At 41.7% G+C, this 25,284-nt stretch overlaps 1 protein-coding gene across 1 annotated transcript in view; it reads right to left on the reverse strand.

The window, feature by feature from the left end:
• Positions 1 to 25,284, reverse strand: part of Jazf1 (JAZF zinc finger 1) — a 353,771-nt gene that overhangs the window by 149,520 nt on the left and 178,967 nt on the right. Inside the window, exon 2 of the mRNA XM_008841519.3 lies at positions 4,770 to 4,842. Within this exon, the coding sequence (XP_008839741.1) occupies positions 4,770 to 4,842 (73 nt within the window). The remainder of the gene's footprint in view (positions 1 to 4,769; positions 4,843 to 25,284) is intronic.

The following is a 25,284-nucleotide window of genomic DNA, read 5'->3' on the forward strand; positions in this document are numbered from 1 at the left end:
CTTAATAAAATTTTATAGAGGATGCAGTGTTATTAAAGCCTTGCTATACATACTACCATATATTTTTCAATATTTTATTATTTTTTATGTGTATGAGTGTATTGCCTGCATATATGAAAGTGCGCCTGTGTTGTGCAATGCCTGCAGAGGTCAGAAGACAGCATCAGATTCCCTGGAACTGGAGTTACAGATGGTTCTTAGCCACCATGTGGGTGCTGGGAATAGAACCTGGGTTCTCTGCAAGAACAGCCAGTGCTCTTAACCACTGAGCCATCTCTCCAGCCCTATGCTATTACATCTTTAAGCCACCTCGGAGACCTGTCTCTAGAGAATCACAAGTGGCTAATAAGTTATCTTGTCATCTCAAGGCAGCTACCTGGACCACGCAGACAACAATCAGAAGGAATACCCAGAGCTGCCCTCACTTCTCAGCAAGCTTTTGAAGGAGTCACCTGATTTCCCTTGCAGTTCATCTAGTCTTGCCACCTGGTTGAATCACATGGAGGATGCGTGCCTGTGTTCTCTCTGCCCTTAGTTTTCTACTGACTGCAGATTCAAGGGTCTTTCCCCTCTGTAGCTGATGCCCGTGGTGTTGGGATTCACTTTACATACTTAACTCCATGTAGCAGTATGTAACAAAGGAATATCTGGTCACCTCTCTCACAGTTTTAAGCTGCTATGGTCTCCTCGGTTTCATCTGACTAGGTTGCTAACCTGCAGTTAAGCAGGGCCTGGTAACTGTCTACTTTACATCTTTGTCCCTTCTGATCAGGTGTCCTACTCTGTATTTTCAATGCTCTTTTTCTATGTTCTCTTCTTCTCCTTTATGAGTACTTTGCTATCTTCTTAAGTCTGGCTGTGAAATGGTTAGATCCTGGAGCCTAATTGTGTAAGTCTGAACCCAACTTGCCTGGGTACTATCATTTGTCTTTCGAAAAAAAAAATTACATTTTGGCTGGAGAGATGGCTCATCAGTTAAGCACACTGGCTGCTCTTGCAGAGGACTCAGGTTAGAGTCCTAGCACCCACACGGCAGCTAACAACTGCCCATAACTCCAGTTCCAAGGGATCTGATGCGCTCTTCTGACATCTGTGGGCATTGCATGATATGAGTACATTTACATATATGCAGGCATAACACAGATTCACACAAAATGAAAATAAATGAATAAATAAAATATTTTAAAAATTAAAAAAATATTTATTATTTATATTCTATGTGTATGAGTGTAGTATGTAAGTGTACCCATATCTTGTAATGAGAGTGAAGGTCAACAACTGGAGTCTGTTCTCTCCTTCTACCTTGCAGGTCCTGGGGATGGAATTCATTAGGTTTGGCAGCAAGTGTCTTTTTACCTGCTGATCCATCTTGCCAGTCCTAATTTGTCTTTTTTCTCTCTCATTTTTTCATACATGCACTGTGAGGTTTTCCAGGGTCTACAGGACACACAGTACTATAGCAGGTTGAATGCAAAAATCCAAAAGCTACCTGATTCCTACAACGCAGTTCTTTAGGATCGCTTTAAAGGGAATTAAAGATTTTTCTCTTTCTACCTATAAGATCTTTAGTGCTTATCATATTGAGTGTAAAACAATTTAAAATAGGTTTAACAAAGGAAATAATTTTTAAACACTTTCTTGAGTGTAAAACAATTTAAAATAGGTTTAACAAAGGCAATAATTTCTAAACATTTTCTTGAGTGTAAAACAATTTAAAATAGGTTTAACAAAGGCAATAATTTCTAAACAATCACTTTCTTCTTTTTAAAAAACAAAGGCAAAATCCATGATAAGGATTATAACTCTATGCTAATTGGTCAATGTTATTGCTAAAGAAAACTTCATCTTTGAATATCATTCCCCAGGACCCACCATCTTATTTTCTGAGACAGGGTCTCACACTGGCCTGGAACTTGCCAAGCAGGCCAGTGAGGGCCAGAGATTCACCTGTTTCTACAGGAATCCCCAGTACTAGGATTCTAAGTATACACACTACTATGCCCGTTTTGCTTTTTGTTTTTTCTTTTTAAAACATGGGTTCTGGGGATTGAATTCAGGTCCTTGTGCTTTCAATCCAAGCACTTCACAGACTGAGTCATTTCCCTAACTTTTACATTTATTTATTTAAAAATATTATTCATGGGTGAATGAGGCATGGTGGCAGAGGCCACAGAAAGATCTTACTTCAAAGGAAGGAAGGAAGAAAGAAAGAAAGAAAGAAAGAAAGAAAGAAAGAAAAGGAAGAGACTAAAAGGAAGAAAGAAAGAAGGAAAAAGAAGACCTTTTCCTGATATAATCAGGATACTGCTGTCAAGGAGGGTTTTCTCCCTTTCCCCAACCTTCAAGCTCTCTTCTTCCATTGTGGTGACTTCATCTGAATTTTGGTGTGTTTCTCTTTTCTCCTCAAAGGTTCCCTAAGACTGAAATTGCCTCTTTGCAGTATGGCCAGGTTTGCAGCTCTCAGTTGCTTGACTCTCTTCTTTTCCCTAGGTTTTTATATATTCCCATAAACAAATACCTAGAGGGTTACCCTGTGGTAATACTGTGCCCATAACCTAGCACCATCCACAAAAAGGAATGAAGAGCTGATAACCTGACAACTTTTCATATATGGTCCTTTTCTTCACAGAATGGTCATTAGTGAGCTTACTCGTCTGCCACAGATGTCTGCTTCTCTACCAGTTAGACTAGAGCTGTCAATTTTTTATTGTCTCAGGTCTCTAACATAATGAAGTGTCCAGTTCAAGACCCATCTTCTTCATATCTAGCTTCCAGTTTATAGTACATACAGAATGCAAAGGATCTTTTGGATGACAACTGGAGGAAACAACCAGAAGCAATCTAGAGGGTGCGAACATTTGGTGGGACAACTGGCCTATCTCCTCAACAAGTCATTTCCAAAGTAAGGGACTGTTCCAAGTTAAAGGAGGCAAGAAAGACAAAACATCCAGGTCTGATGTGACTTTCCGGATGGATGCTGGCCTAAGCAAGCCAGCTCTAAAGAAGGTATATTTAGGCTGGGAAGGTTTCTCAGTGGTTGAAGCTCTTGCTGCACAAGCATGAGGATTGGAGTTCAGATCTGCAGAATTCATGTTGATGCTGGGTGGGTGTGGTGGTCTACTTGTAGCTCCAGTGTAGACAGAAGATCCCTGGAGCAAGCCAGGCTAGCCATATTGGTAAGCTCTGGGCTCAACTGAGGGACGCTGCCTCAATGAATAAGGGAAAGAGCAATCAAGGAAGACTCCTAATGTCAACCCTGGGCCTCTACACACATGTGCATGTGAACTCACACACATGATCAAGTATACACATATACATGCACATACCACACACATACACATATGCAAAAAAGAATATATTTAAAGCAGACTTAGTATTACATGAATTCATATATACATATGTATGTGTGTCTCATATTTTACCCAATCACAGCAGCCACATTATTAAAAATCCTAAGGACTATTTCACTAATAAATGTTTGGCATAGATAAACACAATGACTCAGGGTCAAAGAGTTCTATTTAATTCAACAATTAACCTATAAGCCAATTCATCTTATCTCCTATCAGTAGGCTAATATAGTTGCACATATAGATAACTATAGGGTCTTCAACTCCCTTGTTAAATACTGGGAGCAGCACAGGCTCTGTGGAAAACGTAGATAAACGTAGACATCTTTTCTTTTTTTTTTGTATCAGATGTAATTTTGAAGGTATTCTAACTTAATATGTCAAAAACATGGATAATTAAAGACTATAGATATGCTATACCACTTCTTGGAAAAACTGATGGATAGGAAATTCAAGAAAGATATGCAAACAGACATTTACATTAATGATTTTTTTTTTTTGGAAAAAACTGCATCATTGCAAGTACTTGAAATTGAGCACAGGTGACTGACTCATAGCTCTGGTCAGGAATTAAATAAATTTCCCAAAATGACACCCAACTGAGAGCAGTACAGATAATTCATTCCCAGATTGCCTTTCTGGACCCTGAACCACACTCTGGTATCCAGAGACTAGAAACACTCTGTGCTTTACAGGAAGGGGACAGCCAATCCACTGAATTATGAGCAGAGAGTTTCTTGTTCTCGTTAAAAACTAGTTTTGCTTTTGCTCTGTCTATTTTACTTTGAGAGTGTGTGTTTTCTTAACCCAGGTGACTTCAAGTTCTCACCCCAAAATTACTGTCTCCTTAATTATTTGAGTTGGCTGAAACACTGTCTTCTTTTAGACCTGATCTATCAAGTACAAATCAGTTCCCTAAAGGTGGGCTCCCAGATTCAGTGTAAGTAAAAACTCATGTTATTCTGTACAGCTGCTGACAATGCTTCTACTAAAAGATGAGCTGCTATGAAATAACTCTGAAATTAAATTATTTCACTTTGTTAGATTTCAATATACTCTGATATTCCAACTATGTTTTGAATTCATAAAGTACCTCTTCACCCCAGGATTTAAAAGCTTCATTCAAACATAAATCCACTAATCTCTCACACTGCTCTACAAAGTCCAAAGTGCATAGTCTAACTTTGCATACAAAATACTTCCAAAATGAGCTTATATAAGTCAGTCATGTTTTCGGCAGTCCTGCAGAGGGCTACAGTTCCATATCCCCCAACAGAGAAAACTCCATATACAGGTTGTTTTTAAATTATCTCATATAAACACTTTAAAACTGAAAACATTTTTTACTCTGCTAAAAAGATACATATAAAAAGCAAATAAGTGGCAAATATATTTGCTGTATTTCTAAAAATGGCTTACCTATTAATGTAACTGAGGGCGACATAGGTTGGCTGCTGTAATTCTTGCTTTTCTAAAACACGTGGATCTGTATCTGCAAAAAAAACATAATTATGATTTTTTTTAGGTTTTTGCATTAGGATATGAGGCTACCTAACATAAACTAGCAGGAGCTAAATGAGAAAAAGATTAACTTAGAAGACATTGTTTAAAAGAAAACTCAGAGAAGCCCAGTCATTTGTTTATTCATTCAGAAACAACAAGATATTGCATTACTTTTCAAGGGAATTCCAAACATCAACACTGATGAAACGCCCATCTGTCACACAAACTTGCACAATCCCCCTCATAAATATTGGTTTTCACTGCTTACAGTTACAATGTTGGCATGGTTTTTGGTGGTTAATCGGCCTAAGAAAGAAAGTCTCTGTTAATTATGCTCACTTCAATGCTGGAACAAATTAGTTTCCATTGGAAAGCTCCATCAATTTGAAAATCTACTGAGTATTGTTCTTGTTCACTGAACACCTCTCTGAGTCTGGATTCATATTCTGGAGGGTAGCTCTTCTCCTTTTTGAATGTATAATGAGTTAATTACAGCTTTTCCAGACTCTTAATCAGAAGTTCTCTTAGTGGTTCCGAGTAGACAACAGCACATTTACAAGAGAGGCTTTCCCTCTAAGACGTAGAGTGCCACAATGCATCTCTGCTCCATGGTGGCATGTCTCTCTGAGATGCACAGTGCCACACTGCAGCATCGCTCCACAGTGGTACATATTTCTGAGACGCAGAGTGCCACACAACAGCAGCAGCACTCCATGACGATGCTTCTCTAGGCCAGTAGTATACTCTTACAACCAGAAATGTTCTCAGAAGCTTTGCATGTGGAAAAATTATTGGCTAACTACATGCAAAAACAACAATCACATAACAACATACGGAGGAGAAAGTCACTACACACTTTTCTTGGAAAAAGGTTAAGACATTTCACACAGATTTCATTAAAACCTCACCTAAACCATCACATTATTAGAAGTCTTCCAGCTGCACTTGGCAGTAACACCTCCTTTGATGTCATGACAGATGTTGTTTCAAGCACCTTTGCACAGCAAGTGTTTACTACATGTGGTAGATGTGAGATACACACACTAACTCCAATGTGCATTAGCAGGTGATGGGGGAAGGGAGCAGACACAGTGGCAGAGAACACGAATGGCAAAAACGATCACAGAGACATTGCTTTTGATCCCCAGCCTATACCCCTGGGCAGCAAAGCCGGCTTTGTTCTCAGTGTTCACGGTCTCAGTTCACTCTATGGTTTTTCCAATTTCAGGGAACCCTATTTAGAAATCCTTCTTCCTTGGTCTCTGCCATTGCAAGTCCTTGAAAGCTGATTTCTGAAAGAAGAGTTTGAAAGGCTTCATCTGGCCCAGTCTCAAGGTTTTGGCAGCACGAATGAGAACAGATCAGCAATTCCAGTTTCCTCTCCCTCCTACCCCAATTATATAAGCAGCTGAGGCTACATGCTGTTGAGGCTGCAGCTTGATCACTGGTTTAGAGATACATTAAGGGGACGTGGTTTTCAAGCACAACCTTTAACACTTATCTAAGTCTGTTGCAACCCCAGCATATCTCTGCATTTCTGTGAAGAATGTGCTTGCTGAAGGTGAGTCCATAGAACTGTGCTTCAGGGAAACATGTCTTGTCTAAAGGAATGGCCCACTGGCATACTGGGCAGGCCACAGGTGCAAATGGTAACTGACATCCAAGCCTACAAGGCCTTTCAAGGTCCTTAACAAAGGAACAGATGAGATTGGAGATAGAAACCATGAAAATGGTAAGAAAGGAGGAAGATAAGCAAGAATAAGGTGGCAACAGGAGATGTCTCTGGAAAAATTCTCAAGTTTTCAAAAACAGTTCACTTGGGGTTTAGGAACTGATGGAGGGGCTGCACTTTTGAGGCAGGGCCCAAGTTGAAAGCAAAAAACTCCACCGGGAATTTAAAAGCTGTGTCAGGGGCGCAAAGAGTAAGGAAGCCAGGAAACGTCTTGTTGTTTTTCAGACAGGGTCTCCCTGTAGCCCCGGCTGGCCTCGACCTCACAGAGATCACCTGCCTCTGCTTCCCAAGTGCTGGGAGTAAAGACGTGCCACCACGCCTGGCCTAGTAATCAGTTTTAGATCATCTTTCATTTTTGTCTTTGTTCTTGCAACTGGCTTGCTATCTAACAGATTTCCTACAAAACATCTCATTCCTCTGTTCTCAAAGAGTATAATTTCTAAAATATTTTAAATGTTATTTTCCTACGTATTCTGAGTTTAATTTTTCTCTTTTATTAATGTGTGCACATGCATGTTCAAGCATATATAATTACATTATTCTTTTCTACTTCAAGTTTGTGATAGTTTAGATCTTGAAGGTTTCATAAAGGCCTGGGTGTTGAATGCTTGGTTAGAAGGTGGTCAAGTCTCTAGGACATGGGGCCTAATGGAGGAAGTCAAGCCACTGGGAATATACCTTCGAAGGAGATTTTGAGACCCTGCCTCCGCCCCCAGCTTTCTACACACTGTGAGGGAGTTGCTTCCTCTACCTGTCCCAGTTATGGCCTTCTGCGATACCACAGGCCTAGAAGCAATGCAGCCTACCAACGTTGGACCAAAACCTCTGAAACCGTGAGCCATGCACATTTTCTTCCTAACAAGTTAAGCATCTCGACTGTTTTGTCATAGCAATGGAAACTAGAATAACACAGGGAAAGTTCTAATATCTCTTTGGAGTAAGGAAGTCCTGCAACTCTCTGATGCTTAACTGAGTGGTGTTATCCTTGACATATACACAAACTGCATGTTAATCTTCCTTCACAAAGAATCAAGCATGCTCAGCACTGTACTTGCAAAGCAAGATTCTGACAATCTATTCATTGTTTCACCATGGTCTACAGCCTATGCTTGGCTTATGCTTTCATATCCGTAAGTTATAAGTGGGAGACAGATTTCTGGAAGCTTCTAAATGTCACCTTCTCCATAACAAAAAGAATACTGGAAATTTCTTAGAAAATTCCATTTTTTTTTCTAGAATACTTAACCAAGATGACATTAGAACTTCTGGACAGATGTCACCCAGGTCTCCACCCTCTTTTAAGATTAAACTATTACTAAGACAACCCCAATTAAAATATCCACCAAAGCTTAAAGTTCTCAAAAACGAAATGAGGCACTTGGTGTCCATCCACAAATCAGGAGAGGCCAGAACAGGGATATTGGAGAAAACATATCAGCTGCTTGTCCCAAACAAACATTGATATTGTCACTTTCTTTCTGGCTGGTAGCTGTTTGGTGATCATGACTCACTGTTTTAGAGATTTAATTACTCTGCTGAGCACTTCACATTCAGTAGAAGTACAATAGCTCCTTCATTATTTCTCTTTCCTTGATAGCAACATAACCATCTGATGCTAAACATGCTCCACAAGGGCACACTCCAGAGACAGAATGGGCTGTTTGCAGTGGAAGCTTCCAGGCCTGCAAGGTGATCTTCTCCTCCAGGGAACTAAGAAGGTAGAAGGAACACTAGCACCAGAGAGTCTCACTACCCAGCAGACAGTGCTGAATTCAATTAAAACCTTCCTTATTCTATGTGCCATGCCATTCAGAAATGTTTTACATATGATAAGTCACTACAATAAGGAATCTAATAAGAACTGAGAGGGCCACAGAACACCATCCCTCAGCTAGTTCTCTGGCTTACTTGTTCATAGTGCCAATAAAATGTGGAATTGGAATGTTGGCAGCAGCTGCTTGGAGATTATGATCCACTTCAAAGTGGTCTGTGGATAGAAACACTTGAATTTTTCTCAGCCACATGATGCTCCTTAAGCAAGCAATTGTATCAATTTGTACAGTGTGGCTGATACACAGTGACATGTGACAGTTCTCTGCCACTTTCATATCACTAAGAAGTGACAGGAAGAGAAACTTCAGCTTTTCCAGTGGGGCAAACAGAGCACGAGCGTAGATTATAACATTGCCTCAGTCTGCCTCAGGTCACCCTGCAGTCTTTCTCCTGCGCATGCTAGGAGGCTAAAAGAATCCAAGTATTAAAATGCACTTGAAATGATTCAAGCAATGAAAAAGCTGATACTTACTTTCAAGCTTCTATAACAGCAGCCTGTAAAGTGGCTGCCAATAGATGTCTTCTGTCATTTCCCTCTGGTGAGGTAACAGCCATTTGTCAGCAGACCCATGTACAAAATGCAAGCTTTTCCTAGTTGTGATCCTAGCAACTCAAGGTTTTACCTGCTGAGTTGAGTTGCAAAGGCCTCACTGTCACTAGTTCCAATAGCTTCTCAAGCAACATCAGTCAATAAAATAGGATAAAATAAAAACGAAAATACTAAAACAAAAAAAGTAAGGTGAAGGCGGAGACTAGAAAAGTAGCATTCAAAAGGTATGGGAAATGTGATGTGCCGACAAAAGGCAATACCACAGCCCTCTTGCTCAATCTCTAAAGGCTCATCAGCTTTTCCAGCACTGGAAACCAATGGAAATCAAAGCTCTGGGTTTGTGACTTTTTCTTTTTTTTTTCGAGGGCAGAGTCTTGTGGACTCCAGACTGGCTATATATCTGTGGATGACATTGAACTTCTGATTGTCCTGCCTCTGCCTCCTGAGTGCTGGGATTATAGGTATACACTACCACCTGGCTTTTTGTAATTAAAAAAAATATTTTATTATTTTTATTTTATGTGTATGAGTGCATTGCCTGCATGTATGTAAAGAGCACCCATGTCATGCAATGCCTTCAGAGGTCAGAAGAGGGCGTTGGACCCCCTGGAACTGGATTACAGATGGTTGTTAACTGCCCTGTGGGTGCTGGGAACCAAACCCAGGTCCTGTGCAAGAGCAGCCAGTGCTCTTAACCACTGAGCCATCTCTGCAGTCCTTTTTGTGATATTTTTAACAATCTTTTGTGGTGCCGTCTTCAAGCCTATGTGACACTCTGTCAGTGTTATTTAGTGGCTCAACCAATCCTAAATAATGAACTCATGGGCTTTGGCAGTGACTTAGCTGGTGTACCTTGTTGGGATTTTATGTATCTGGAAATACTTATAATTTAAGAAAGTCAGAAATCAGCCGGGCTGCCTCTCAACCAAAACTAACAAGGCCTCTTTGGGCAATGAGCTATCTGCTGGTTGGGAGGCCTGAGAGAGGGAAGGATGAGCCATCAGCCAGCCCCTTGAGAGACCTTCTTCACATTTTATAGCTTCCAAATACCACTTCCCAGTTAAGTGTACTGTAACCATGGCAGGTGGGAAAAGATGTGGGTGAGAAGGCTGAGGGCTACAGCATGAGAAGACCCCAGAGAAGCAACTGCCCACCCAGCTAGATGAGCGACTTTGAAGATCTGGGCTGGACTCCCACTTCTCTTTGGAATCACTGGATGATTCTAATACCAATTATGGGTAAAGTTTTCTTTCATCCTTCCCTTTAGCTACTGAAGTTGTTCAGCATGCTCTCCCTCAGTATCCTGGGTGGGGCTATTACATCCTCTTTCTGTTTTCAGGATCTCCTGCCTAGATCACCAAGGGCAAACATCTGAGAGTATACTTTCACCCGTCCACACGCTTCAGCTCTGAGGAGGCTAGCTCAGCTTCCCCTGCTATGCAGATCTTTGCTCTCTGGTACCTACTACCCTGAGACCCCAAGCAACAGCTGAGCAGATAGATATCTGACTAATTCCATGATTAGAACACTGAGGACTTAGGTTAAACATGGTAAATTCATCAAGCATACTGTTTTCCTTCACCATTGAAGGACCCATGAAAAATGGAGAAAAAGGAATAAAAAAACTTCCAGGCTTACAGGGAGAAGAGTGATAGGAGATAAGTTATTTCAAGTAGTGTTTTGGGACACAGAAAGAGGCCTGAATGAAGCTACAACCTCTAGTGTTCACCTTGGGGAACATGAGAGCCAGGAGCTGAGTCAGCAGAAGCCACGAGAGACCCTGTGCTCAAAGATGCCAGTTATAGCATGGACAAAGCTCAGGGCTAAACCCAGAGGGCTGTTTAAAAGGTTATGGAGAGATACTGAAGCAGGGCATCAAGTACAAAGGGGGGGGGCGGGAGGGAGGGAGACAGTGGGGAGAGGGGACAGGGCTAGAAATAATATTGCAGAACTTTGGCAGCCAGTCAGGACTCTTTTCTGATTCCATAAAGTGGGTTAAGTTCATGGTCAAAAGCTCCATCTGTGCCTCCATTCAGAGGCATCCATCAGCTTTTTCATTGCCATAGTCCTAAAGAGTTGCCAGTGACTGCCAAGGAATGATGACTAAGCACTGTAGGAAAAGTCTTACACATGAGACATCAAAACAGACATATGGATGGCAGGAAGAGAGGGCTGGAAGGATGGAAGAGGAAGAAGAGAGGGGACAGGCAGGCAGGAATAAAAGCCAATAAGGCCTGAAAGGTTCTGGAACAGGCTTCCTTGAGTGAACCTGGTACCATCAGGGCCAGGACTAGAAGCTCTTGTTCTGAGTCCTACTGAGCCAGTATGGTCCTACTGACCATCAAAACCCCCCAAAAACACACACAAAAAAGCAAAAAATCCTCCCATCCAGTTGTAACACTGGACTCCATACAATATAGCTTTCTAAAAGCCCAGCATATTTTTGTTGAAACTTTCACTCTATTTTTAAGAGTAAATTTGTTGAACCAACAATTTATAAAGACTGCCTTTTAATTCCCTGCCAGTTTACTTCAGATGCTGAGGTAAGTATTTCTTGTTGGCAATGGCCCTTAAAACCCTGTGAATGTATGTAACCAGCCTTTGGATCATCTTTTCCTTAGTTTACAGATGCGTCATTTGAAACTTTTCCTGTGCTGTACTTTCTTTCCATTACAGGGAAGTCAGTGCAAATTACACTCAGACTCTTGCTTTTCCAAATTCAATGTGAAATCCAGATGCAGCTTAGTGTCGCTGTAAACTTTATGAGCCAAGTATCTAAGAGTAAGGGATGCCATGTAACACAATCACACCATCTACTAAAAAAGTATTTGTGTTCACATTTGTAGCTGGAGTTTTCCTGCCACAAGTGAATACATAAACATGACGTAACCAAGAGCTCTCCACACAATGCTCTGGAGGCTGACATACATGAACACTGAAGCTGCTCTTTCCCTGTTTCTAGCATGGCCAGAAGGTTAGAGTTCTGCTGTTCTGCTTTCTAACGCTTTATCAACCCATCAAAGTCCTGTGGCTACCCCACTAAAATAGTAACTAATTAGGGAACTTGGTCTTAGAAGTCACAAGTTTAAGGCAAAGGCTCTGTGGATAATCAGCGCCTATCACGATGGAGGCTGAATACTAAATGAGTACCCAGGATCAGAAGTAAAACAAAGGGCACAAAGACAAGCATCTACTCAGGGAGTCTAAGAGTCAGACAAGCAGGGAACCCAGATCCAGTGTCAGTTACTGCATCAGTACGTATATTCACATGACAGACACGAGCAAATGCAGATGTTTAGAGCACTACAAAATGATACAAAATACTAGGAGAGGGAGGGCAGATATGACTCACAGTTTTACCGATGAATGGGGCCTAAGCAGGTTTTGAAAGGAGCTAGCATAGGGAGTTGTTCATAGGTTAGGACGGGAAGCTAAGTGTGGCTTTTAGTTCAAGGCAACTGACACAAAGGCTAAATTTGTAGACACTACAGAAAGTCAGCAGGGTTGATCAGCCGATACTCATGAATTATAGGATTTTCATAGAGATACTTCTATAAGGGGTGCGGGGAGTTTCTGAACTGTGGGAAATCTCCTGCAAGGAAATGCCTTGAGCCACTGAAAGGAGCACACTAGTGGTATCTGGATGGTGAGGGGCAGTGATTTTGCTAGATATCTAGAGTGCACATAGCAGAGCTCCATCACAACAAAAAGCCACCTGGCCTCAAAAGTTAGTAGTGTCAAGGCTGAGAAGCCCTATTGGAGACAAGGATGGCCATTAAGAATGGAGCTCCTGCATGTAAATAATTTCTGCTTTTTCTTGTGGGCTAAATCAAGAGGCTAGGAAGCTAGTTATGGGCAGCAAACAGTGACATACAGGTAGTTGAAACCCTAATCTTAAGAGCTCTACTTTCTTAGTAGAGACAAAGAAATTGAATTAATTTCCCAAAACACATCCTGAATTCCTGCCATGTACACATTGCTTAGAGGAAATTCCAAGTCAGTAGCTCACAACTGAGCAAGGAAGATAAATATAATTCCCAGTAAACAATAATCCAAGGGCTAGAGAGACAGCTCAGTTGGCAAAGTGTTTACCTTACAAGCATGAGGTCCTCAGTTCAATCCCCATAACTCACATAAAAATGCCAGGCCTTCATTTCACAGACAGTGCAGAGCCACCAGGGGTATGAAATGAGATGGTCCATGTTTTAGAAAATAGTGGACAGTGATGGGGAAAGAATACAAAATACAAAACTTGGTGAAGGAAGAAATGGAAGTACAAGGCTTTTCTTATGTTATGGATTGGAGTGTCTCATTACCAACAATAAAAAAAAACCCAAACCATGCAAAGCATTTGACAGACAAAGTGAGGTCTGCTTCTCATGTGTGGAAGATGCTGTGCAGAACCAAGAAGTGGGAGCTTCAAAGAAGGGGGAGATAAAGGACTCCTGATGCAGACAGGAAGGGAAGTGCTGAAGAATCCCATCCTAGTAGCACACATTCCAACAGGGTCCCAGCATAGCACCACACATTCCAACAGACAGCCCTCAAAACAAAGTGATTCAGGGTGAAAATCCAGCTACCCTGATGTTATCATGTAACTCAGCTAACAGTCAGCCCAGCAGGGATAAGGGAAGGCCTGAGGGTCCAGTACATTTGAAACCAAGTGACTGGTACATTTCATAAGGGAGGATAAAAAGTTGGGGGTGGTGGTGAGTCAAGCGGGGCCCCTAATTCAATTTTTAGTGGATGTGGGATGTGAATCACCAAAACTTACCATGGGGATCACCCTCTTACTGGAAATGTTGTTCTCATTTCTTGATGTTGGTTAGGATACCTGCTCCTCCACACAAATCCACTGCCTCAGTCCAGTGTTTTTTCATCTGTAAAATACTGCTAAAAATAGTACTTTCAGCCTAGGGTGGAAATGAGCAAATCTTCAAGGTGTGATATGGAGGTACTGCTTAGTACTTTACTCCATGAAGAGTTTTAAAATTAAGATTTGCACTATTGTGAATTATCTTAATTTTATAGTTAGCAGCATAATGATGCATAGAGAAATTTAAAACATCGCTCAAATAATATGGATTGCAAAATGCTGCTCAATAGTCATTTCCCTCTTTTTTGGATCATGATACTTAGGAACATGGCTGCCTGGTGTAAAGACTACATTTCCCAACATTCCTCAAACCAGACACATCCTTGTGTCTCCATCTTGGTCAGTAAGATGCAGAGCTTTAAAGAAGCCTCCTAAAAGGCATGTGTCAAGCCAGGGTGTGAACTACATAGTGAGTTCCAGGACAGCTGGGCTACAGGGAGACCCTGTCTCAAAAAGATTAAAAAAAAAAAAAAAAAGGAAAAAAAAAAAAAGGCATGTATCTTTCTTTCAGTAGTTTTCCTCTAAGGCGATGACGAATGAAAGACACTCTTGCATCTACTATAGATACAAGATACTCTTGTGAATGGAAGTTATTTATGCAAAACAACACTGGACTCTTCCACAGCTGAGCATGTGAAGCCCCATACCACTCTTGTACTGACTACTTCTGACCTGAACCCGAGAGAAATAAATTCTTTTCCACTTAAGGTTGTGTTCTTCAACAGCTTCTCAGTAAATGAAACAAGATGAAAGCTTAAAAAAACAAACAACAACAAAACAAAACCTGAAACAACCAGAATGTTAGTTAATTTTGTTGGAAAGGAAGTTCTATTAAGAAACATGAAATATTTCATGTCTTCATCTTTCTAGATTAAAAAAAAAACCAAACAAAACACCCTCAAAGTGAGTGTGGTGGAGCATGACTTCAAACCAGCATTTGCAAAGGCAGAAGTAGACAGTCTCTATGAGACTGAGGCCAGTCTGGTCCACATAGTGAGTTCCAAGACAGCTGGGACTACAGGGAGAGACCATTTTAACTCCCTCCTCCAACAACCAAACCAACAAAATCCCTCAGAGTTTATCATCTGAAGCTTATGGAACAAAAATAAAACACAGTAAAGTCACATCCACATTACCACACTTTATGTGGCTAATTCACTAAAGAATAAGAGAAAGTGGGGGAGGAAAATCATCATGTCAAATTATAGCTACTTTGGTCGCTTTAAGACTTTCTCCTGGACTGGTTATTAGTGGGCAATAATGAAGCAAATTGCACATGCATATTGCTTCTGAGTTATGAACAATGGGACGAGCAGTAACCTTTGAAGCTGTCAGGATCTTTTCAGGGAGGCAATTAAAGTGAAAAATGAGAGTATGCACAACTTCCATCACCCAATACTACATGTACTAACACCACCTACAAACACTGACATCCGCGGGTGCAATCTGAATATTTATTAATGCAGATCTGTTCCCATTTGTTCTTCTTTTCTTGTAACCCCATCTGCCCTCACCTGCCAAAAAAGACTTCTTTTTCTTCAAAGGGCAACTCTGACATCTTGAATCACATTTACCCGAAACTTACAAACACTGTGACATCTTTCCTATCTGCCTTGAAAGAAACTTCTTTCTTTTTCCTTGAACAAAACATAAAAATTTGGGATAAGCTTGGATTCCAGAGGAAGAAAAGTTGAAAAAAAGCAATTCCAATTAGAAAAGCACAAAATAATCAAGATGAAAATACCAAGAATAATTGATATTTATGGAAGGTCAAGGATACATGTTGAGTACTGCATGCTAGGTATTGAAACACTCTCTACTCCCCTCCCACCCCAAAGGCTCCAGCTTGCAAGTAGACCAGACTCGAGCAGGTGTGTGCAATCCTTTGCCATTGCAACAGATGTTGTCACCTATAAAGTTCATACTAGAGAACCATGTAATCGAGTTACAAAAAGTCTCATGTTTTAAGTCAGTTTATGATTTCCTGTTGGGCTGCACTTGCAGCTATCTCTTGGTGCATGCTGTCTACGGCACAGGTTGGACACACTTGCTAGAGGAAATAAATGCCTTATACTCATCTAAAACCACAATGATTATAAAAATACTTGCTTTTCTGCCAACATGTAGGAATTGTTCATTGTATGAATGTCTTGTGATTTAAATTCCTGTAAGGACTGCTGAAAATATCCAGGGTACCCATGGAAGAAGCTGCCTGATAGAATGGAGATTCCAAGCTAAGAAGAAACTCCTGGGCAAGAGCCTGCAGATCCAATCAGCAAGCCTGTGTTGTGTGGCTTCAGTCACTGTCAGGCTACTAAGTGCCTAAGGACCAGTGGTTCCCAACTTGAACTGTACATTAGTGTCTTCTAGTTAACTCAAAAGGAAGGCCCAGGGCCTGCCTCCAAAGATTCTAATTTGCAACCAAAGTAGAAAATTGTACCTATGGACTCTGAGGAGGCTTGATAACCAGAAAGTATGGCTGGAGAGCTGGTTCAGTGGGTAAACGGGCTTGCCATACAACCACCTGAGTTTGATCCCTCAAACCCACATTAAGGTGAAGGGAGAGAGCCGACGCTACAAAATTGTTTTCTGACCTAAATATATGTGTCCCCCCATGCATCATGCAAACATAATAATAGTAATGGTAATAATAATAAAAAGGGGGAAATAAAACCAGAAAAGAGACAGATTGCTTGGGAAAGTTATCAAATGAAAGTTTGCATTTTCTCCCAAACCCAAAAGACAATTGTGAAACTGGAAACAAATGGCTGAGAATGCTGTAAAAGTTTGTTTTTTGGGGGGTGGGGCACACGTTATTTTATTTTTTTATGTATAAATGTTTTTTATTGAGCTTCTGTATTCTCATATAACAGTTCTCAATCAAACCCAGACCCCCTCTCCCATTCAGGCCTCCCCCGCATCAGACCCCATACACCCCATACACATAAGTCCTATCCAGTCAAGCCTTTGTACCCAGATGCCCTTCAGTACAAATTCGTCTAATGGAGTCCAGTCAGTCCATCCTGAGATTGTGTGCAAGGCATACTCTCTCCCATCCAGCAGCAACCAGCCTCCAACAGCATCCAGTCTAGGGCCAGTCACCATCCATCTCTGTCCTCCCCTCTGGGCCCTTGTTCAACTGAGTTGGTATGGGTCCTGTGTTTGATGCCACCATTGGCTCAAGTTCTATTGTCTAGTGAAACCTTCTGTGTGTGTGCATGTGTTTGATCCCTGGCACCCACATAAAAGCTGTGTGTGCTGATGTGTGCATGCTTGCATGTAGAAGTCAGAGGTTGATGTAGGATATTTTCCAGTCTCTCTTCATCTTAATTTTTTGAGACAGTGCCTCGTGCTGAACCTGGAGCTCACCAATTCAGCTTGGCTGGCTAGTGAGCCCCAGAGATCCTCCTGTCTTTGCCTTCCCAGACACCACCCAGCTTTTATGTGGGTGCCAGGGATCAAACTCAGGTCTAATGCTTATATGCAAACACTTTACTGACTGAATCCTTAGTGAAATCTTTTAAATTCACTGGAAGCTCTGGTTATTTTTTCATCTCTTTCAAATTATAGAAAGCGATAAACTTAGTAATCATCAACTTAGTGTCTTCATATATTTTTAAAATTAATTCACAAATCTTGAATTGGAAGCAGTGTTCATGTATTTAGTAAGGGTATTCTGACAAGATTTCTGACTGGGAATCATTTAATTTTTGATCACTGATTTTCTTTACGGTGTTCCTAAAATTAATAAGGCTCTATCACTTGAGTTCTGGGGCTCTGAGTTTTTTGTAAGTCTGCCCAGGCCGGTGTAGTTTTCCTGTGCTGTTAGTCTTCCCCTTAGTAACAAGTCAGACCATCACAAAGCACATTAGTTTTACATTTTGGAAGCTTGTTTCATCCAGGATTTGGCAAAAAGAATTGTCTTCATTCTTCCCATCTTCCAGGGAAGTCAATTCATTACTTAAAAAAAAAAGCCACAAGAGAAAGAGCTGAACATCTGGATGCAGGGTTACATGAGGGCTCTACCTCAGAGTCATCAGACCTATGTGTACATGGGTTATAGCTTACTCTGGTCTAAGATCTGAAGAGCTCTGGCTTACCTACTAGGGGATTGCACAGGCTGTTTCTGTGCCCAGATGGTGGCCAGGACCACAGTGTTTAGGTTCACATGCCTCACAGGTGACACACTGGTTGGGGCTGCATAGCTCTGTGCAGGTTGCATCTATTCTACTTGCTAATGAGCAGGGCACATGCTGAGCTACAACTCAGAGCAATCTCGCTGATGGTATGAATTTAGGCACTGGGAAGTCCCTGGCCCTCTCAGTTATCTGGCACCTGGCAGATGGTGCCCAACAATCTTGGCTTCTGTAGAAACCTGTAAGGGAAGCAGCTCTAGCCTTTCGATACTTTAAAAAATTTATCTTTTCCTTTGGCTAGGCAACACATTGTGGTAGCTACTGGTACAGTCTACTCCTTGCTAACTTTGTGGCTGGAGTAAGTTTCTCAGGCTGAGCCTCAGTTTTCTGATATGGAAGTCAGTGACTCATTGTAAGGAGATTAAGAGAGATAAGCTGTACAAAGCACAGAGTACAGGAGTTGGTACATGGCAAATACCCAATATATCTCAACTATTAGTATTATTTCAGGCTGTCAGTGTTCACAATGTGGGATTCCAGTTGTGAACAATCATTCTTATGTGGCAATAACAGCAGATATGAATGCTATTACCATCACGGGGTGCTCACTATGCACATATGAAGAAAGAGTGAACTGCTTCCCATGTGCAGTCCTCAGAGAAGGAATCCTCTTTTGGGAAGAGCAAAGGAGGCAGGTCAACTCTGAACTTCTTGCCCTTTCCCAAAGGAAGCATAGTGCTCAGAGAAGGCCCCAATCTCACAACTAAGAGACAAGGCTCATGCACTTACCTGACTTCCAAGAGCATGTTATTTGGTCATTCTCACAGCCTCCTCCAAGTGAAAATAACCTGTTTGAGTCCCAGCATGACAGGGTCCCGTATAGGTCAAGCTGGCCTTGAATTTTATTTGTAATCGAGGATGACCCTGAACTTTGGGTCCTCCTGCCCCTACCTCCTGAGGGCTGGAATTACAGGCTTTTGCTACTATGCCCAGCACAGTATGGAATCCTATGTTACCATCCTCATTCTATTAATGCTCTCAAAGTAAACTGCCAAGTAGTTTTTCCTTTCCAATTTTTAAGGGTGATCTTATTTCTTCCACAAATGAGCATACATTTTTACAGTCAAATTAAAATAAGCAATATATAATCAATATGTAGAAGCTCTCTGTTCTTGTATGGTTCAGCATCACTTTACATCCTGAGTACTCCCTAGGCTTCCACCTTCTGCACCTGGCTTTTTTGAGTGCTATCCAACAGTGCTTACTGGAGTTGGAGGACTGGTGACTTCAGAAGCAGATAACTGCATAGCACTCCCCATGTCTCCAACACAAGTTATACTGTTAACTGAATGTCTGTGTCAGGAGGTGAAATTGCCCTTGCGGATGGTTGCTCTGGCTTCACCACCATGGTGTCAGAATGAGCACAAGTGGACCAGGTGTCGAGCTGAATGATGACGGGTATCAGGGCGAACCATTTCTTTCCTTTTTTGAAAGTTATTTTTTTAGAGTAGTTTCAGGTTCACAACAAAACTGAGAGGAGGAACAGAGAGATGGTATATCCCCAACCCCACATGGACAGGCATCAGTGACAGTTCCCCAACAGTGTGGTTTTCCCACTAAAAAGTGCTTCATGGGTAGAACCACTGGAATGCTTTGGGAGAGATGAGATGAAGCATGCAGACCAATCTGGTGAAAATTAGGAGCCATGACTGAGGCTTAAAGATAGAAACCATCAGAATCTATTATTGTGTCTCTCCTGTGAGTGACAGAGCTTAAACACCAGAGCTCCTGGTTCCAACTATTTCTAATGTGGCTCTAAAAGTCAATTTCCTTACCTGTGAAAGGAGATGGTGACATATACCATCTCCCTCTCACAATCTGGAGGTGAGAATCCCACACTTAAACTGAGCGTTCCACTATGAACTTTACAGCCTCACCTCCTACTGCCAAGATAAGGTGGCCTCCCAGTTCTTATCTTTCCAAAAGGAAATCTGCTGCCACACAGTTATTTGTAAGACTTTCTGGCAAGTAATCTATAGGCAAGAGAATGCCTATCCTGTACAAAAACATAGAGACCTGAATTGAATTACATAGAGATCTTAAATCTCATTTTCTTTACATCCTTGAGCTTAGACAGAAAACACACACACACACACACACACACGCACACACACACACACACACACACACGCACACACACACACACACACACACACACGCCCGGACTAAGATCTCTCCTTTGGAAGAGTACTGGCCTTCGTCGGGGAGTTCTCTACAAGTGCTGCCAAAGAACCATGTGTCCTTTTGGTGGAGACAGAAAACTTTCTGGCCAGCTGCAGCTGGGGTTATGATTGTGACTCACAAGAAACTGTGTCATCAACTAACTTTCCTTCTACATAAAAGGAAAGGCTTACAATTTATAAACCAAGGAACACTTAAATGATTTTATCACACATTCAAACAGAATGCCAAAGTCTGTATCATGTTTAAGTGAAATAGACATTATCAACATAATCACAAGATCTTGGATTCCTCAGAGGGGCTCAGGACTTTTAGGGATTTGCTAAACTTTACTATCAGTAGAGTTTCAGAAAGTAAAAAGCAGAGACACTAATGGATTTTTCTCGGCTTACTTGCGATGAGTTTAATACTCTAGATACTCTAGATATGGATGCAATATCAAAACTATTGAATCATCATCTCTTTTTTTTAGTGTGTGACTTGGCTTTGAAAAGGAATGCAGAGATAACACATTTTAAACAATGTTAGTTGCAGAATGTCTGGGGCTGGAGAGATGGCTCAGTGGTTAAGAGCACTGGCCGTTCTTGCAGAAGACCTGGGTTCAAATCCCAGCATCCACATGGCAGCTAACAACTGTCTGTAACTCCAGTTCCAGAGGATCTGATGCCCTCTTCGTTCTCATGGGCATTGCACAACACAGGTACACTTACACACATGGAGGTATAACACTCATATACATTAAAGAAAAATAAATTAAAAAAATTTTTTTTTGGTCTTTTTGAGACAGGGTCTCCCTGAACCCCCAGCTGGCCTGGAACTCACTATGTAGACCAGGCTGGCCTTGAACTCACAGAGATCCGCCTGCCTCTGCCTCCCAAGTGCTGGGATTAAAGGCGTGCACCACCATACCCAGCATGAGAAATAAAATATTTTTTAAAAGTTAGTTGCAGAATGTCTACAGCTGTCTCTCCTCAGTCCACCTTCATATGTGTCTCAGTCAATGATCATTTTTCAACATTATCATTGCAACCCTACAGCCAGATATTATTTCAAATTGCAACTAGTATAATGTCCCCAAGACACAAATACAAATTTCAGAAAGCATTATTTCACTGCACTGAACTTTAATGTAACTTGATAACACATATAGTTTAAAAAATACTGGGATAGTCCATTAAATTGATATCATGACCTACTAATGAATCCTAATTGGAGATGTATGAAAATGCAAATCTTGCTAAATTACAAATCTATAATGTCAAGCATTAGGTCCCCCCTTTATTAGTTACTGAGAAAAAAGTTAGGTAAAATATAAAAGAGCATTTACAGTTTGACTCCATCAACCGAACGCCAGAAGTTTATCTTTCCATTGTCTTCCCCTATATCTCCACCCCAGCAGCTTATAACCTCGCCTTGTCCTCTGTACACATCCTGCTTGCATACTACATCTTGTTCCCATTAGCCCGTTTGTCCTTCTCTGCCCTGCTCTGAACCCCATGCCTTGGGACTCTGTTGCCACTAGTTCTCCATGGGAGGCACCAGGATGAAACCATAGTATGAAAAGAGTGGGCAGGCAAGTATCTGTTCTACCCTTCCCATCATGTGTGGTATGGGACAATGGCTGTGCTTGGGGCCACAGCTATGACAGTGACACATCTGCCAAGCTGCCATTCTCTCCAGGCTTTGGTCACAGTGTCACCTCTCCTGGTCCTGCAGTGCCCTGCTGTTGCTTGGTCCTGGGTGCTTAAGGCTCCTTTAGATTACTATATCCTTGTAAGTAGTCTCTGTATTTACTCTCTTTTACTGTTGGTAAAACATCTTTGTGACATATACTGTTTCACTACCTGACTTCTTTGTTGTTATCCTTAGATTCATCATCTGAAGTCCACTGAAAGGTTACCTTCCCTCCTGTCATTTTATGAATCTACCTGGTTGGACCTGTCTTAGTTTACCCATCTAGTAAAAAAGGAATTACATTTTAATGTTATTGTTCCCAGCAGATTCAGATCCTCCAAAGCCGGCTCTCTACTTCCCTTCTGTCCCTAGCACTTGGAACAGAAGTGGCAAGTAACCATGACTATAGAAAGAACCAACAAATGAATAAATGTAACTGGACTCACTTATTGAAAGGCATCACAGTTACATGTCATTAAGTCACATTTCCTGGTAAGTGTCTACAGGGCTACTTTGCCTAGATCCCCGTTCTGGGATGATCCAGTATAAATGCAGCTGCTGGGATCCAGCTGGAGACAAATGCTGATTACTGCAGGGTGAACCTGCTAGCTTTTCCCTAACTAGTTCCCTGAAATCTCACATCAACTGGCAGGGTGTTTTCTGCTTATTATGCTAATTAGGTTTTACTTGAAAGATGTAATTATTATTGCAACCCAAGGAAATAATTAATGGCCAATTTTAGTGGGCAAAATATCCATTAATCAAGTCAACAGACAACAGACCTGCAGAGTTTAGGAAAAAGTTCCTTAGAGAGAAGGAAAAAAAATTACCTAGAGGTTTCTCCTTTCATAAATGTGGGTTAAATCTATTCAATTACAGCCTCTTAAAACTTTACAGTTCAGATTTAGTCCCATGCCCCTGAAAGAAGTCTAGGTTTAAACATCTGGGCTTCAAGGTGCATTTAACAACAGGATTATTTTTTAAAATCATGTTAGGGGTACACATGTGTGTGTGTGTGTGTGTGTGTGTGTGTGGAGGCCAAAGGATATCACTCTTCAGGTGCCAAACACCTTATTTTTTGAGACAGGATCTCTCCCTGGCCTGGAAGTCATTGATTAGTCTAGGCTGGCTGGCCAGCAACCCCTAGGAGTCTGCCTGTCTCTACCTCCCCAGCTCTCGGATTACAAGCACCCACCACCAGGTCCCACTTTCTTTACATGGACTCTGGGAACCAAACTCACATCCTTATGCTTGCAAGGCAAAAACATTTTATCCAACTGAGCTGTTTCTGCAGTCCTGTATAATAATATTGCTGCACAAAACACATAGTGATCACAAGATGTTACTGATCTCACAGGCAGCCTCATTTTAAAATATTTTGTTCATTATTTTTATTTTATGTGTCTGAGTGTATTGCCTGCATGTGTGCAAGTGCACCTGTGTCCTTCAGTGCCCGAGGACGTCAGAAGAGGGCAGTTCCCCTGGAAACAGAGTTAGGGACGGTTTTTAGCTGCCATGTGGGTGCTGGGAATCTGAACTGGGTCCTCTGCAAGAGCAGCCAGTGCTCTTAACCACTGAGTCATTTCTCCAGTGCCTCATAGTCTCTTTAAAATGTTTTATCACACAAAGATTTCTGAAGGTCACAGGCATCAGCCTCTGCTTTCTTATATTAAAGGCAGGTGGAAAAAAAGGTCATGAGAACAGCTTGGTGGATGTTTACATCATATTTGTCCCTTATACACACCTAGCTTTTAAACAGGAGGATAGAAGGCTGTTTCTAGAACCTTGGCAATCAAAGCCTGGGAAATATTCACCATAAATCAACAGTGTTCCAGAGATAAGATCAAACCTATTCTTACTAATAAAAGATATTTCAATCCTAAGGAGCATCTCCTCTCATAAAAAAATGATAATCAAACCCCTCTGGCCTGTCTCCCCAAAAGCCCCTATGACCTGTCCTCCCAACCCCTCTGGCCTGTCCTCCTACAGTCCTCCTGCTCTGTCTCCTACTACTTTGACCTGTCCCTCCACAGTTCCCCCACCCCTCTGGTCTATCCCCCATCCTTCTGGCCTGTCCTCCCACAGCTCCTCTGCTCCCCACCCCGCTCCTCTGGCCTGTCCTCCCACCAGCTCCTGTGGTCTGTGCCCCCCTACTCCTCTAGTCTGCTTCCCCAATGGCCCCCCCAACCCCTCTTGCCTGTCTTCCCACAGTCCTTCTGCTCTGTCCCCCAACTCCTCTGGCCTGTCCCTCCACAGCCCCTTTGGCCTGTCCCTCCCCACCCCTCTGGCCTGTTCCACCACTCCTCTGTCCTGTCCCTCACAGCCCCTCTGCTCAACGCCTGTTTATAATATTCATGTTCTCAGATTTATGGTGACTGTATATTAGCTTGACATGTCTCCTTGCTACACTCTAAGGGATTTAAGGGACAGGAGATGGGTCAAAGAAGGCAGTATACAATAACTGACACTCCAGTCTATTTTTTAAACTGAAAAAGTTTCCAAGTTTTTATTTAATTTTAAATGCTAACAACCATATTCTAGCTTCTACCTGCCCATAAAGCTGTTCTACACAGTCCAGAAAAAAGAACTTTTTGTTTTAAATACTGTTCACCATCCACATCATAACAGTCTAGATGCTGAAACATTTTTCCTTCAGAGTAATGATCTCCAGGAGTAAAAATAATATAATTATAACTGAACTACTTGGTCAGCCAAATCACAACCAGAAATGCACCCATATGTATTTCATTCACCTGTCAAAAAATCTTCATTCTGGACCATCAGCACAGCACTAAATTTTGATTTGCCATTGAAAACAGGTCACTTCTATTTCTGGCTTATGGCATAGTAACAGGGCATAGAAATTGGCAAAGACAGCTAATATTTCACATTAAATCTCCCCACCTGGCTTTGGAGTCAAAGATGGAGAGACTTGTGGATAAGGAATTATTGTTATGTAAATAGTCTCTTTTCTTCTTAAAACAAGCCCCCCTCCCCCCAAAAAAACCCACAACCTCAAAAAACAGAAAAAAAAAAATCCCTCAAAGTCAAAGCATGCAAAGAAAGAGCCAAGGTTCCTGTGAAGGAAGCTTGTTGTTGGTAAGATGACTCTTGCAGGGTGTGGGTAGCATTCTTGAACCTCTTCTCCAAGTCCCCGAAGAGGGAAGTGGGTTTTCCCTGCAGCTCTGTGAAGGACCAAGCCCCAGTGCACACTTCCTGCAGAGAACTATGGGCTACAAGGGCTTGCCAGCCACCTCTGTTGTGACAGCTGGGACTCAGGCTGAGATGATGATGACACAGACTGAAGCAAGCCAAACCTCCTGATAGCTTCCCCACCACTTGCTTTGAAATCACATGTTTAAGCCAGGTTTTTATCTTCCTGTTAGTTT

This window comes from Nannospalax galili, unplaced genomic scaffold, assembly GCF_000622305.1.
Source record: "Nannospalax galili isolate Female #2095 unplaced genomic scaffold, S.galili_v1.0 scaffold158, whole genome shotgun sequence".
Lineage (NCBI taxonomy): Eukaryota > Metazoa > Chordata > Mammalia > Rodentia > Spalacidae > Nannospalax > Nannospalax galili.